The sequence below is a fragment of the Strigops habroptila genome, chromosome 5 (genome assembly GCF_004027225.2).
Source record: "Strigops habroptila isolate Jane chromosome 5, bStrHab1.2.pri, whole genome shotgun sequence".
In the NCBI taxonomy this organism is placed as follows: Eukaryota; Metazoa; Chordata; class Aves; order Psittaciformes; family Psittacidae; genus Strigops; species Strigops habroptila.
The window spans coordinates 68,812,183-68,826,911 of record NC_044281.2 but is presented as its reverse complement, the minus strand read 5'-3'; the positions used below and the strand labels follow the sequence as shown (position 1 = coordinate 68,826,911).

The 14,729-nt window shown below is 45.7% G+C and overlaps 1 protein-coding gene across 8 annotated transcripts in view; it reads right to left on the bottom strand.

The window, feature by feature from the left end:
• Positions 1-285: 285 nt before the first annotated feature.
• WBP1L (WW domain binding protein 1 like) overlaps positions 286-14,729 on the bottom strand; it is a 59,638-nt gene continuing 45,194 nt past the window's right edge. For 6 of the 8 annotated variants that reach the window (XM_030488528.1, XM_030488529.1, XM_030488527.1 and 3 more), the window contains 2 exons: positions 4,039-4,200; positions 286-2,596 (listed from right to left, as the gene is read on the bottom strand). In XM_030488528.1, coding sequence (XP_030344388.1) covers positions 1,860-2,596; positions 4,039-4,200 — 899 coding nt within the window. In that variant the 3' untranslated portion in view covers positions 286-1,859. Of the gene's footprint in view, positions 2,597-4,038; positions 4,201-5,401; positions 5,466-14,729 lie in introns of all 8 variants that reach the window. The other 2 variants (XM_030488530.1, XM_030488526.1) reach the window with 1 other exon arrangement.

The window sequence follows — 14,729 nt, the reverse complement described above, 5'->3', positions numbered from 1 at the left end:
CTTCATTCCTAAGCGCATCCCAAGACAGAATCTGAAGAGCTGCTTTTATTAGCTGTTCTGATGGAAGAGAAAGGCTGTGACAGGCAAAGGAGTGAGATTCTCCTACACCTCATAAGGTAAAAGTGCTCTCCTCAAACGTGCGGGTAAATACTGAGACGAGCACCACTCCTCTTGCTGTCGTCTGCATCCAGCACAGTGCTACACACCTCCAGTGCAAACACTACCACAAACAGAAGACAAATCTTGCTCTTAACTCACAAAATGATGCACATACACAGGGGCAAGTTATCAGAAAAGGCATTATATTTTGGTTTCCACCTTATTTAAAACTGATTTTGGTTTTCAATCAATCAAATCTGAGTACGTCTGAGTTCAGTTTTCAATTTTCTTTTCCCCCCATAACAGTAATGATCTGGATGACCATAATTATAAAAGGGCCGGGGAGAAAACCCGAGAACAAGATACATAGTGTGAACTGTGCTCTCTTCCACACGAGCACTCCAGGGAATGTTAGTTTCAGCTCTTTGTTTTTCCTTCAGGTTGTTACTAACAAAATCTCTACCATTTATTAAAGCAAAGCTACAGTAAATTTTCTTGCAGTCTTACAGCAGGTTTTCATATTACCAGTAGGACTTGCATGCATGGATTGCAGTCACACACACACGCTCACAGACATTGTACAGTAGCCAGTTGGCACCATAAAAAAAAAGAAAAAGAAAAACAGACATTCATTTCTTTGAAGTGGTCAACATTAGAATCGCACCAAACTTTTGGATTTAAAACAAAAATACTGCACAGGTCTTCCACATCTACATAGTAAGTCATCCCTTCACAATGGACGGAGCTCTCGTCTCCATTTGTTCAACATGCATCGCTGAAGCTTGAAGGCACGCTGGCCAAGGAGAGCCCTGTTCTTTTTTGTCATCTTAACTCCAGTGTGCTGCGCTCGGGGTGCAAAGAAAGGAAGAAAATAAAGCCAAGCCCTTTTGCAGCACACCGGGAAAAGGTCATTCGGAGACCACAGTACTTGGAAGGCAGCCCAGCTGCCTGGATTCTACTTCTAACTGTGCTCTTGGAGGCATTGAAGGAATACGCTTGTCTTTAAGAATGACATATAAAGGCAAATTTTTGCAAACCCTTTCTTTTCAAACTGCTTACTGTAGCCTAACACTCCTTCCGGAGGAAACTGGTCCTTCAGTCACCAGCTTCAAGTGGGAAATTTCCTACCTGCTGTCTTAAACACTGAAGCACCAGAGGTTATAGGGCTGATGTGTTCAGGCATTCATCAGCTTCAGGAAAACTTTACGCACACACACACGCACACACACACACAAAAAAAAAAAAAAGCTAAAACGAAAAGAAATCCCCAATACCTCAAGAGCACTATATCAAACCAGAACTCTTGGGCTACTGACTGCCAGCACTGTCAGAAGCTGCTTGCTTCTGGGAAGACACCTGGAGGTTGAAGCCTTATGGTGATTTTGTATCCTGCCAGGGTGAGATCTGCTGAGCTTTACTGATTGCGAGATAAAGCAGTGTTTTCGTAAAACTAAAACCAACAAACTCGTAATAACCATCACCAAAATCACCATTGGAAAAATTCCATTTGTTAGAAAGTCTCATTGAGAAACACCAGTCCCTGCCCTGCAGAGCAGGACAGACACGATTAACAAAACCCAGATCGACCCGTCCCCCACACGCCGGGCCTTCGAGGACTAGTCCTCGAATTATACTGGAGGGGGAGAAAGAGAAATAAACTAACAAAAGGTTGTATCACCTTTTTTCCTCCTATTAGAGTTGTCATCCTCTTATTCCACTTTCATTTCTTTGTTTTTTTTTCTCCCTTCCACTCTGTCACCTTAGCTGGGGGAGTTATTGGTACAAGAGTTTGGAGAGTCCTGCTCATTTATTGTGTTCAAGAGTACACACACCTGCTGCCGGGGCAGGTGGTGGTGGCTGTGTTCACGGTGCTGCTCCTCCGCAGCATTAAAAAGCCCTTCCTCCTCATCCCCGTGGGGACGGCCGCTGCAGCTGTCACAGAAGTCCAGGGGCCCATCCAGAGCATCATCGATGAGCCCATCAAACTCCTTGAGGTCATCGTCGTGATGGCCCCGATTGCATACGCAGACTTCGATGCCCGAGTCGCCGGTGAAGCGGCGCTGCCTGCCCGGCGTCTTGTCCTTCGCGTCGGGAATGGCGCTGCTCTGCTCTAAGCTCTCAGAGCTGTAAGCTTTGAGCAGTTCCTCCTTGCACTCCGTATCCTTACCAGGACTGGGCCTCTCCACCAGCTCAGCTCCTGTGCTGGTGCCACCAGGCTCAATGCTTTGCATTTTGGCAACTGCTCGCTCAAGTGTGGTGGTGGAGGGCTCGGGGTCCCCGAGGCCAGGGGACCCGGGGTGGTCAGTACTGCTGTTATTGCCACTGGGTGCTGCTGAGCTGCTCTGTGCTGGCTGTAGGTTTCTTGGCGTGTCTGGGATTGTGCTACTGCTGCCTGCTGGGACGCACTGCTGATGTAAGGCACTGTATGGTGGTGGTGGGGTCGGCGGTCGGTTCACCACTTCCTCATAGGGAGGTAGTAAATAATTTGGCAAAAACCCTAGAAGTGGGAAGCAAGGAGGAGAAATTATTTCATGAACAGCTTATCTCAGGAAACAAGTCATTAATACAGGTCAGTAAGTTGTCTGTCATCTCCAGCACCTTCCCTCTGAACAGCTCACAGGGCTTTACATGGGGTGCCAAAACTTGGCCCAAATGAGATGTGTCATGTTTTAGAGAAGCAGCAATCGTGGCACAGGAGGGCACCGATACAGGAGGAGATGGACACAGTTGGAAACAGCAGCCTCATCTCTTGGCTCTCAAGTCTACGTCCAGGGCTACCAGGTGAACTTAGCACCACCACCCTGTACCCCAATACAGCCCCATAAACCACACCAAGCGATGGCCTGCATCAGCTGGAGGGAACATCCTGGCAGGTACCTTGCCAGCCCTCTCCAACACTGACTTTTCAGCCAAGATTCCACTTTCAAGAGCAAAAATTTCATCTCACAAAGCTTTGTGCACATATGAAAAGACATGAGCAGTTACAAGGATCCTGGCTTTCGGTTGTTGTTTTAGCACTGGATTCATTTTTTTCTGTTGCAGGCAGAATAAACTGGCAGTACTGGCAAGAGAGTTTGGTTCATTGAACTTAGAGCCCCACAAATCTATGAAAGATTTTGTTTATTTCTTAAGAGGCAACAAAATAGTCTATATAGACAGAATGGACTTAAATACTGGAAACACTTAAAGCCAGCACTGCAGTTTTCCATGTGCAATTGCGTATCCCTGGGGCTGGGGAGGAAAAGGCTGCTGGAGATTATTTCTGAGGTGGCTGCAGGAGTTGAACAAGAAAAGCAAGTTCATACATGCAACTCAACAGTCCACTACAGGAAACGCAGTTGTGGTACCACCAGTCAAAAGGCTAAGGCCAGCTGTTCTAGTGCAGCACAACAGGGCACGAAGGAGAGCACAAAGCAATTGTACTTCCCTTGAGCCACTTGGGCAACTCCTCCTTCGTGCCAAGTCCTAGGGCTGCTCACCAGCAACGTGGTCTGAGAACCGCAGCACAAGGCGAGAGCCACCACGGTCCCTGCTGAGGCACCACTTCCACTCAACCTGTGTGACCGAATTTCCTGAAGCCGCTTCCCACACCTCAGTCCCACCAGCAGCAAGTGCAGGCTGGAAAGGAGGAGCATCCACGAAGTCCTGAAGAAGGTATTTTAAGAACCCTCCCAGAAGAACACTCAGGGAATCACTGCACTCACAAAGCCAAATCAACGGTGGGTGTGAAGGTGCTGTAGCTGGTGTGGTTCAACTCCAGACTCAAGGAAGGAGGTCAAATCCATCCAGCAGCTGGAATATGCCACCTCATCTTTACAAGCCAAGGTTAGGCAGCAAAGCTGCCCACCGCCTCTTGCTGAGCCCAACCACTGCTCCCCACTTCCATCCAACACAGGAAACTCGCTGCTGCCTCCAGGAAAACCCGTGTGAGATACATACGGAAATAAAACGGCAGGGCTGAATAGTTATGGGCTTCCCGGTATGCGATCAGGTTGATCTCGTGTTGCCGCTGCTGGGCCTGGAGACGATGCTTGGTGCGTCGGTGATGGCAAACACAACAGCAGCTGAGGATGATGATGATGGTCCACACCAGCCAAAACCCTGCAGTGGGGGAGAGCAAGTGTTAGCCACAACACAAGAACCACATCCAAACCCAGCAAACCCCACGAAGGCAATGGAGAAGATCATCAAAAAGCCCAGCTCTGAACCCTGCACTGCTCTTAAAGGCAGAAATACATGTTGTGCCAGGAGGCTTCAACACAGACCTGCCTGCGTGGCTGACTGCTGTTCTGGCAGCCTTGGGTAGCCCTGACAGAATTGGGTAACTCTGTACACACTTGGGTACAACGTGGAGCATGTTCAGTAAGTACGACTCTGGAGAAGAATGAAATATGGAGACAGGGCTAAGCTCTCCCCATCATCGCTCCCACCCCTTGGATATCATTTCTTCTAGCCAAAAATATGAGAAGAGCTGTGAATAACATTGAACTTGTCTCCCACAGCCACTTCGGTTTGAAAATAACAATCAAGACACAAAAGACACTCTGCAGACTGACCACAGAAGAAGAGGAAAAACCCCAAGCACTATGTTTTGCTTTTGTTTGCACTGCTCTTTAATTTCCAGCCCAAATCCTTCATTGTTATGTTTAACAAAACCATACTCTTTTTACATAAATGTCTCAAAATATTTTTAAAACTTATTTTTGTATTCAATGTCTTAAATTATCCAAAATTAGATTTAAACCAGCCCCCCACTCTGAATCCTCAAGAAATCTAACTTCTGCTCTCTCTGTGGTCACGGCTCGTCTCTGTGCCCTGCTGTACTGTACATACACTGCTCCTTAAAAGGGAATTTAAAAAGAACACTTCCTGCATTTTCTCCACTCCCTCCAACATGTGGAATAATTCCCCCTTTCCACAGATCTCCCTTCACGCTTGCATGCACTAGAAAAATGTTTCTGAGAAACACTTCAAAAGAGCTACAACATCCACTCCAGATTAGGCTTTTGCCTCCTGCAAGTACAGCCCCCAGCTCTACCTGTCTGAAACTCTTTTTTAAGCTCAGGTTTTGTGGCTAAGGATACCAGGAGAGCTCCGCCTTTAGAAAGGTGTAGGCCCTGCAACCACTCCTCAGCATGGATCACAACACTGCTTTTCTTTCGGTAGCACCTTTGCCACTCTTCATTATTCCCAAACAGACAACATGAAGACTCCTCATGCTACATCCCATTTTCAACAAGGTTTTGCCCTGGAAAATCAAAACTGCTTTTTTCTCCTCGCTAGTAAAAAACTCTAGTCCCACCTTTACTGTACCTTGACGTTTTCAGCATCCCCTGCTGAGTTAGCGATGTTTTCTCTGCTAAGAGCTGGGTGGGGAAAGGTGAACAGTTTAGGAATTAGAAGAATGAGAGGAGTATTGCTCTGGCTCAGAACAAAGTGCAATCGACCCATAGCACCCATCTAAGAGTCCCACACTGGGCTGTATGTAGGTGAACTGGATATGCCATATCGTGCCTGAAAGCATTTGAGCAGGGACTTTCACCTCCCTGTGTTGCAACCCAAATTCTTTATGTATTTTGGCACAGCAAACCAAAATCTCTCTCTTGCCTTGCACAACCAACCTCCCTAATGGACTGGATTCTGCCTTATACCCAAACTTATCAAACTCTGCTATCAAATGAAGGTGTTACATGCTCTGTTTTTTTCTGCTTGGCTGGAAATTAAGGTTCCTAGGTAGTTTTTCTAGCCAGCCTATTCAGCTGTACCACAAAGGGCAGAGAGAAAATGGTGATTCTTCATGCCAGAGAAGCAAAGGATGAAGTACTTGAGATGTCCTCTGCATCTGAGCTGAGAAAGTGTCTTCTGCCTTCCAAACACCCTCCCACTCCTAAAAAACACCTTTTTATATAAACTACAAGGATTGGCCTAGTCCACCCTTCCCTCCAAAGCCAGGCAGCTGCAACCACCCCTGTAGCCACCCCCAGTACCACAACCTTGCCATGCAAACCCCATACACACTGCCTCGCCGTTTGAAGACTCCCACCAATGCACTTTATTTCCTGCTAAGAGAAGGTCCCTTAGCTCTCGCTTGCTGAAGCAGCAAGAACACACTCATCCAAACCAGGTCACTGGCACAGCACGCCACCATGCACCGAGGCAGGCCTGCAGTTCATCTTTTAAGTACTCCTTATTTTCAACAGGCAGTCCGTGATCATGCGTTCAAAAAACAATGGAAAATTACACCCAGCTATCCAGGGATTTTAGCCACAGTTATGAAAACAGATGCTTTTTAACACATTTGATCATGTCCTTTCCCAAGGACTCTAGATGCAATGGTAGCGAGCAGCACTTAGTTAGTTAAGATGTCCTGGAGAACTGCCACTGTTAAGCAATCTCAGCTGTAGCAGCCGAATTTTTCTGCAGGGAATAACTGCTCCCACCCAAGCCTGCATCCAGAAGATTAATAAAGTACTTTTTTCGAAAACTTCTCTACCCATTCCAAAGAAATCCCAAAGTGCTTTGCAGACAAACCGATGCACAAGCTCAGAGTAGGGGTCAAAGTAAGCTCAGCCATTCCTGGGAAGACGTGCAGCAACTCTGTAAACAACAGGCAGTAACAACATACAACAGCTTAGGATAATAAATTAATGTTGGATCCTACTGAAACCACAGGTGGCATTTTAAGTAAGCAGACCATAATTTACTGGATTGCAATCTGGCCACGGTGCCAGGAACAACACCTTCATTCTTGTGCAAAGGGTCTATGCACGCTCGCAACCACAAGTGGATGAGATGTGTTGTTTTTCATGGGAATTGCCAGAAAAAGAACCCGCTAATACCACGTTATTGCCTGGTTTCATCAACCGCTGACACTTCCTAGAGCTTCTAGGAATTACTCAACCCCTGACTCAGCATTAGCCCAAGGATTTGCCTGGATGTTCACAGGAGGTCAGCAGCATGTGCCCACAATGGCCATTTACTGGCCTGGCTTCTGGTGTCCTCCTTAATGGCTTTGCTCCTCATGCAACATGCTTGTCATGCAACAGCACATCTGTACTGCAGGGCTCAAAGTGCCCCCAGCGCATAGGAGGCAACAGGATGGGACACCCATAGGTGCTGAGGCACACGAGGGGCTCCTTGGTTGTCACTTGAAGAAGGGTGCCAGCACTGAGAGGAGGATTGGGTGTAGCTCTGGTTGTGAGCCCAGCATGGTGCTGGGAGCCCAGCGCCTCCATAGAAGGCTCTATAACATGCCCTAGCCAGAAGTTCGGGTACAGCTGTGATTTTGGCTGCAGAACAGAAAAACTGTAAAAGCCTAACAGATATATAGTAGGGTCATTTATCTGGAATAACACTATGCATACAGGCCAAGTGAAACTGTAAATATTATGTCTAAGAATATAGAGTGAAGATGTCCGGAGCTGAGCTGTGTGTCTGTACACCTGGTGATGCTTGGCTTCAAAACCAGCAGCAGGGAGGTAAGCCAAGCAGAACACTGGCCCGTGCACCCAGCGGCTCATTTGGCAAGGAGGGGAATTTCAAATTCACCCAAAGACAACGCTACAGAAGCAGGAAGCGTGGAGGCTGAGCACAGTAGTGGTACATGCTAACACCTTGTTCATGGCAAAAGGAGGTACTGGCTCTGCCTTGTGCTGAAAACGAATGAGATGTGCAGAGGCACCAGAAGTTTGGCATTAAAAGGCTTCTAAAAGCCAAGTAAAGCTGGGCTTCTAGTTGCCTTCACTGTCCCCAAAAACCTTCCCTGTGCTCTTCAATGTGCGCCTCCTTTCCAAGTGGACACAAGCTGCTTTTCAGCTGCGTTGTGCTGAGCTATCACTGCAGTCACTGGAAAGGGAGAAAAGGTTGTGAGACAACTGGGCATCTTGAGCAAAGTTTGCCATTAAATGTTTGATTTGGGTGAAACTATTTCCCACTGCCAACCTGGCAGTGACCACCAGGAACAAAGGCTCGTGGCAACCTGAGGGCAATGTGAGAGGCAGAGAGCAATCAGGGTCTTCGGAAAAACCACCACTGATGGTCAGCATTAACAGAAGTCATGCACCAGTTTGGAGCTAAACATGCCCCAGGGGACTGCTGGACTTGAAGGCAATTTCAGGCTTGTTCTTGGTTTATGGAAGAATCAGAAGCTGAAACAACTCTCCAGTCCAAAAAAGGCTGAGTCCTGAGAAACACTGCTATATTTTCCATCAAATTCACTGGTGATGTTAATGGGTGGATAATGATGCAACCAAAGGGTGAATCATACCCAGCCAAGAGGCTGAGTTTTGCCAAGAGATTTCCCTGCCAGGGCATCAAAACCTTTCATAAAAAAAAAAAAGAAGTATCAACCTCTTACCCAGCATCAGACAGGTTCAGAACTGTAAGCTTTACACAAGCACCAAGCTCAGAGTCCGAACAGAAGCTGCAGAAATACCCAGGGACAAAATTAGCTCCCATGAAAGCCATCTCCCACAAGCAGAGGAAATACCGAAGAAAGAGAAGGCTGCTACACTTACAGAGTCCTTGGGAAAGGGAGCCTCGTCACATGCTCATGCACTAGAGATGTTTTCTACCAGCTGGGAAATAACATGCCACGCTTAAAGCTTCAAGAAAAACCTTTCTGGGACACTGACCAGAGTTTTGCTCAAACGTAAGAATGACTAAGAATAAAATAATTTCAGAAAAAATAAACAACCCAGAGCATTCCCTCCTCATGAAAAAGGTGGGAGGGATGTTCAGACTGATGATGCACTGTATTTCCTGCATGGGATGTTGCCATCAGCATTCCCGTTGAGGGAAGCTCCTTTTATCCTGCGCAAAATGGAAAATGTCTTCTGAAGTGTTCCAAGGAACAGAGAAATCTGCCCTCAAGTTCATGGTAAACTTGGGCAAATGCCATCACTCTGTTGTTGGCAGAAAGTCCCCTAAAAGCAAGCCAAGACATATTGCAAAGTGGTTTTGTGTCTGCCTGAGAAGCATCTGGGTAATACCTTTGGCTCCATGAGAGCTGGTTCTGAACAGAAGAAGTGGGACAATTTCATTGACTAAAAAGTGGTGTCCCAAATGGTGGCCTCACAGTTGGCCATGGCTGGAAAAAAGTTGTCTTTCACACGGTCAATGCTACCACCAAAAATGGGAGAGAGATTTTCTTGGTAACAGAACCTGGATGCACTGGGTTTAGAAGTGTCACCCGGCACAGAGACCACATTATCTCCTGCCACCTCAGACCCGAGCCCATACAAGTCAGCGCTGCTGCTCAAGAATGCCAGGTGAAGGATCCAAGCCATAGGCCTATGAACATTTTAAGAGGGAAAGAAAGAAGGTGCTGAATGGCATGATCCTCTTCTGCCTGTCTCTTCCATACCTCCTGCTGCCTCTTCCACCTCTTCTTGTGCCGACGCAAAGCTGTGCGTGACTTGGTCTGAACTGGTTTGAGGGAACCAGAGCAGGTTGGGACTCATCTGCCAAACACAACAGCAGCAAGAGAAAGACTGTGACTTTCAATGACAGTTTTATGTCAGTTTAAATCAGTGGGGCTGTAGCCCCAGCCTGACCACACTGCAGGAAAAAGTTACTATTTGTAGAGTACAATGGCAAAAGAAAAAAGCTGAAGCCAACGTCTCCAACTTCTGCTTGTTTGCTTGCTCCCAGACTGGGTAACTCAGACAAAAGGAGATGGATGTTATCTGCAGCTGGTTTCTAGTGTTCAGAATAGTGTCCAGTATACATGGTGCACACACTGCCATGAGATAAGATGGAAAAAGACAGATTTCAGAAAAATCCTTTGCTTATCTTGCAACGAGAATCAACTTGAGGCAGTTAATCTGCAGGCACTGTTTTTATGCCTCTCTCCTGAGGAAGGAGCCTTTGAAGAGCAATTGCTCCTGTTCTCCAGAAGATGCAAGTCCAGTCAGTTCCAGCTGACTTACACCTCCCAACACATTTATGTTGGTAAAATGCACACTGAACAACGGTCTAACAGAGATCAGAGAGGAAATCCAGCTGACACCATGTTCAGAACACCTGGAAGCAAGATCTGGAGAACACTGCACCAACAGATCTGGGTATTTGGCGAGAAGCTGGGCTGGAGGTACAGAAGGCAGGGGGTGGAAACAGCACCAGCAAGTTCTCTTGCCTTTCCTTGCTGTTCAACACAGAGCACGTAGAAGCAGGCCACACAAGGCAAAAGTCAGTTTTCGCAGTCAGGCTATGCAAGACAGCTTGCCTTCTCCTTTGGGTTTGTGAATTTTACCGAGCCATATCAAAACAAGCTTAAGATGATGTTGCTGTCTGGATTAGGCTAAAAAAGTATGCAAGGAAATCAGGAAATAACTCTCTCAGTGACCCTATTTATCATGAGTTTCTGCATGGTTGTGACATTTGTTTTGTTTGCCCTACACTGTCAGCTAGGCTTTGTCATGGGAGCGCTATCGCTGAAGCACCAGCTGAGGAGTAACAGCAGCCAAAGGTGAAGTCTGATACCCCTAAAGAGAAAGCGAGTGCAACCATGTAGGAGGCTGAGTGAAAGGCAAGGAACAGGGTAAATCCCTCTCTGGAAAAGGACATGGTTATACTGAAGGATAAGGTAACACATGGAAAGGACGAAAACTTGGGACTAATATGTTGTTTGACTGAGGGTTTTGGAGACTGGAGCAAGTTTTGGAAATGAATTCCTATTATAAAGATGACCTGGAACATGTAGAAGGTACAGCAGTTGCTTTAGTTTTAGCAACTAACCAGATCCCTGCCAAAATTTTCTGGCAGCATGCTTTTTGGGGAAAAGAGCTGTCTAGAGATTCCAAGGGGAAGCGTGCAGAGATGAGCAAAATGTTCAAAATCAGCAAAAACATCAACTATGCTATCTGCAAACAGAACATTTTTTTCCTGTACAACCCTTCCACTAGGGCCCAAACAATCAAGATCTTTTTTTTTCTTTGCTGAAGAAGCCAAAATGAAGCAAAATAGGCACATGCAACTTCTGAATACTCACCCATCGCCAGTGCTGGTTTGCTGTACAATACCTAAATGACCCAAGACCAACTAAGCCCTCTAACTTTGAAATCCTCAACTACAATCTTCTGCACTCAGTGGCCAGCAGCCTGTTTCCATGCTCCATGATTCCTGAAGCATGGTGTACTCTTCTTCCAACCACACCATGCAAAATACTTCCTACAGCTTTGCTTGCTGTGTTCAGAGCCTCTGGAACCATCTAATTTCATGCTGGTCCCCAACAGGCAAGGAAAACACACAGGGATGGATGTGAGGAGATCTGGATTTGGTTTTCAGCCCTAATTATACACTTAAACTTGGGAAAATCCCAAATGTCTAAGCCTTAATTCTTAACCTGCAAAATGCAGGAACTGCATTCTTCCTCAACTACGTTCTCTCCTGTACTTTGAAAAATAGTATTTTGGAACATTTAAGCAGTAGGCACTTGTCAGGCCTGGACAAAGGCCAATATTGGGTAACCCCAGTAAATCACAATCACATCATAAAACACCTGAATGAAAACTGTAAGCAAGAAATATCCAGTGGCTGCTGCCATTCTCCCAAGACCACAATACTCACCTTGTGAGCTCTCTGGGGAGCTCAAAGAAACTGTTAGGCTAAAATGTTGGACCAGCTCAACCACCATCCAAACACCTTTCCCTATGTAAGGAAAAGCAACAGTAAAGCCTCTTCTTCCCTTTCACTTTTTATGATTCTATTCCAAGAAAATTAAAAAGCATCCTGCACATTTTCCCTTGTGTTACCAGCTACCAAACTTGAGCTAAGAAGTAATTACACCTTTATATAGCTATTAGGCCTATATATATAAATCTGGACATGGTTTTATTATTTGGCAGCATGGCACTATTTATTATTTTTTTAAGTAAGAGTTGGGTGGGGAATCTGAACTGGGCTGTTATCTAATTTTAAACACAGGCCGTCCACCTGCTTGGCATATCATGTTCTCCATTCCTCCACCCCACCCCTTAACAAAATAATACCTTGATTTTGCATCCCATTCCACTGCCCACAAGGACTGGTTTATAATTACTGCAAACTTACTTGCTGTCTAGAAATGTTGAGATCAGCCGTTTTCAAAGACAAACTTCCCTCAAATTCTTAAACTGGGAAAAAGATCCTTTTTACGGGAAAAAATTCCAAGTGGCCACAGACAGTGGCCACAGGATCACATTTCAGAAGGCATGTCCAGCAAAGACAAACTAGTTTTCTTTTCCATTTCAAATGCCACCCTCCTCTGCTGCTTCTCCCCACAAAGCTGTGGTGGTAAATAAATCCAGGATTTAATTCAACAAAACTAGCAAGAAGGTCTGTTTTCAGGCACACAAAAGCACTGGTGGTCCGAGGAGGTCAAGAGGAGAAGACACGTCTCAAAAGCTACATGCATACACTGGTTAAAATCAAAACACAGAGCAACCATGAAGCCATACTTTAAAGGTGCTAAGTTAACTGTTCATTAACCCAAAAGTTATTATTAACTTTTTAAAAGCTAATCTATTCCCAAGCATGTAAAGCTGTTGCTCTCCACACCATCAATTTATGGCTCTTATTAAGACCATTTACATATACTATCACTGCTATTCACCTTGAAGGTCTTAGAGAGTGCCTCACCACATGTACCTACCAAAGATACTCAACAGTTCCTGGAGCAGCCGGCAAGTTCTGCAGCTGTGCTCGCGAGCTCTAGAATATGAGTTTTCATTTAAAGGACATGCTCCCCCTGTGCCTTCTCCCTCCCACCCCAGAAGCTTTTTTTCTAACACAATGGCAAAGCAAGCTTAGAAAACATTAACCAATTTTAAATCGATGTTGGACATTTGCCTGAGTTTGCAGAAAGCTTAGAAGAATAGGTCTCATGTTTGCACTACTCCTCTCATCTCAGTGTGGTATATGATGCTCTCTGCAATGCAGAAGGAGTACGAATCTCAATGCAGAAACCCATTCCTCCTGAGGAACCATCCAGCAGTGTGTACCACTAATATGTTGATTCCATGATCGCAGCATGACCTCTGTACTTGCCCTAAAAAGACGCCTGAAAAATTCTGCTTCCTTCTAACAAAATCTGGTTTTATCTTCCAAGAACTTTTATGATGTAGCCAGGCACTGCCAAGTATCAAAGTCTGTGCTGTATTGAGAGCACAAAGATAGCTAAAGTAAAATCATTCCACTAAAATGGCAGGGGGCTATTGTTTGGGCTGTATTGTTCGTATCCAATTCAATTAAGCCTCTTTTTCAAGATGTCCATGGGAGAAATATGGCGACTGCACAACAAGCTCCAGCGTGCAGCTGTACTTCATGCTGTTGCTCAATTTAGACCCTGCTTGCCACAGAGTCTGTAAACCCTTGCATACGTGCATCTTCCTCTACATTCCCACCCACATAAATCCAAAACTGTGTCTGACCTTCCCTTCTCTGCTTTGTCCATGCAGCCCCATATAGAACGAACAAATTCCAGCCATCTGTCCTGTCCTGCTAGGATGTGAACCAGGCAGCCCAAGGCAGCCACATATTCACGCCCGCTTCCCAGCCTGCTAGGGTCCCTGGAGCTGGCCCCCTAGCTCCCATTCTCCCCACCCGTTCGTCTTGTCATGAATTGTTTCTTGAAGTGCTCAGAGACTTCTGAAAAATCAAGCTGCCGTAGAAGGTCTGCAGTATGTTCAGATCCTGCCATTAGCATCAACACAGCCAGCCACTGCAGTCTGATGCACAGTGTGACTTCAAGGAGTCTATTAGATTCCTGTTTAGTTTACAACCACAGAGTCCATGTTTCACTGGTTAATTTGAAGAGCAAAAATGTGTCTCTGGACTAAAGGATTCAACTATTCCTGTCCTTGAATACAGGTTAAGTGACAGTCTTTGTATGTATAATACATTTCCACACACATACTACTTTGAGAAAGTGAAACTGTGGGCACAGCAGACGGATTAAGTAGACAGCACAGGTGCATAAAAGCTACAAGATACTACTGGATATGGTAAGAAAGTCTCTCCAGCCTCTCTAAGATGGGGGTGAAGTGTTCAGAGTTCCACATTTCCAAACTCTTGGAGTAGAGACGCCTTCTCAGCCTAAGCTCCTGGCAGTACAACAGCATGTCGACACCAGTGTTCAAACCCTTTGTGCTCCTCCTCAAGAAAGGAGGACTCCATCAGAGCAGCACAAACATGAAAGTTTCCCTTTAAAAGTTAGCATTTCTTACTTTCCTATCCTCTCAACTTCCCATTTTTCCATATAATTTTATCAGAGTTTTGCTGACCTGCTTTGACCTGCTGCCATCTAAACGGACTTAGCAGGTATAGTCACTCAACCACTCACTGGCAACATGGGCAGTTTTAAATCCCAGATTTTGGGGAAGAGTAGGTAAGAGGGGCTGGCATGGGCAATGTATGCTCCTCACAGCCCACAGTATTCAGCCACTGTGAGCCTGCAAGATTTGCCCCAGACCCTCTCTACCCAAGGAGTTGTGCTTATAACACAATGCATCCTGAAGAGAACAAATGTCCTGCCCCCACCCTTCCTTGAAACAACAGGTTTAAAAAGATAAATGAGATTTAAACTGTTACTCTTGCAAAGAACTAAAACTGAACTAAGAACTAAAAGCTGAAAGATACTGAATTAATTCCCT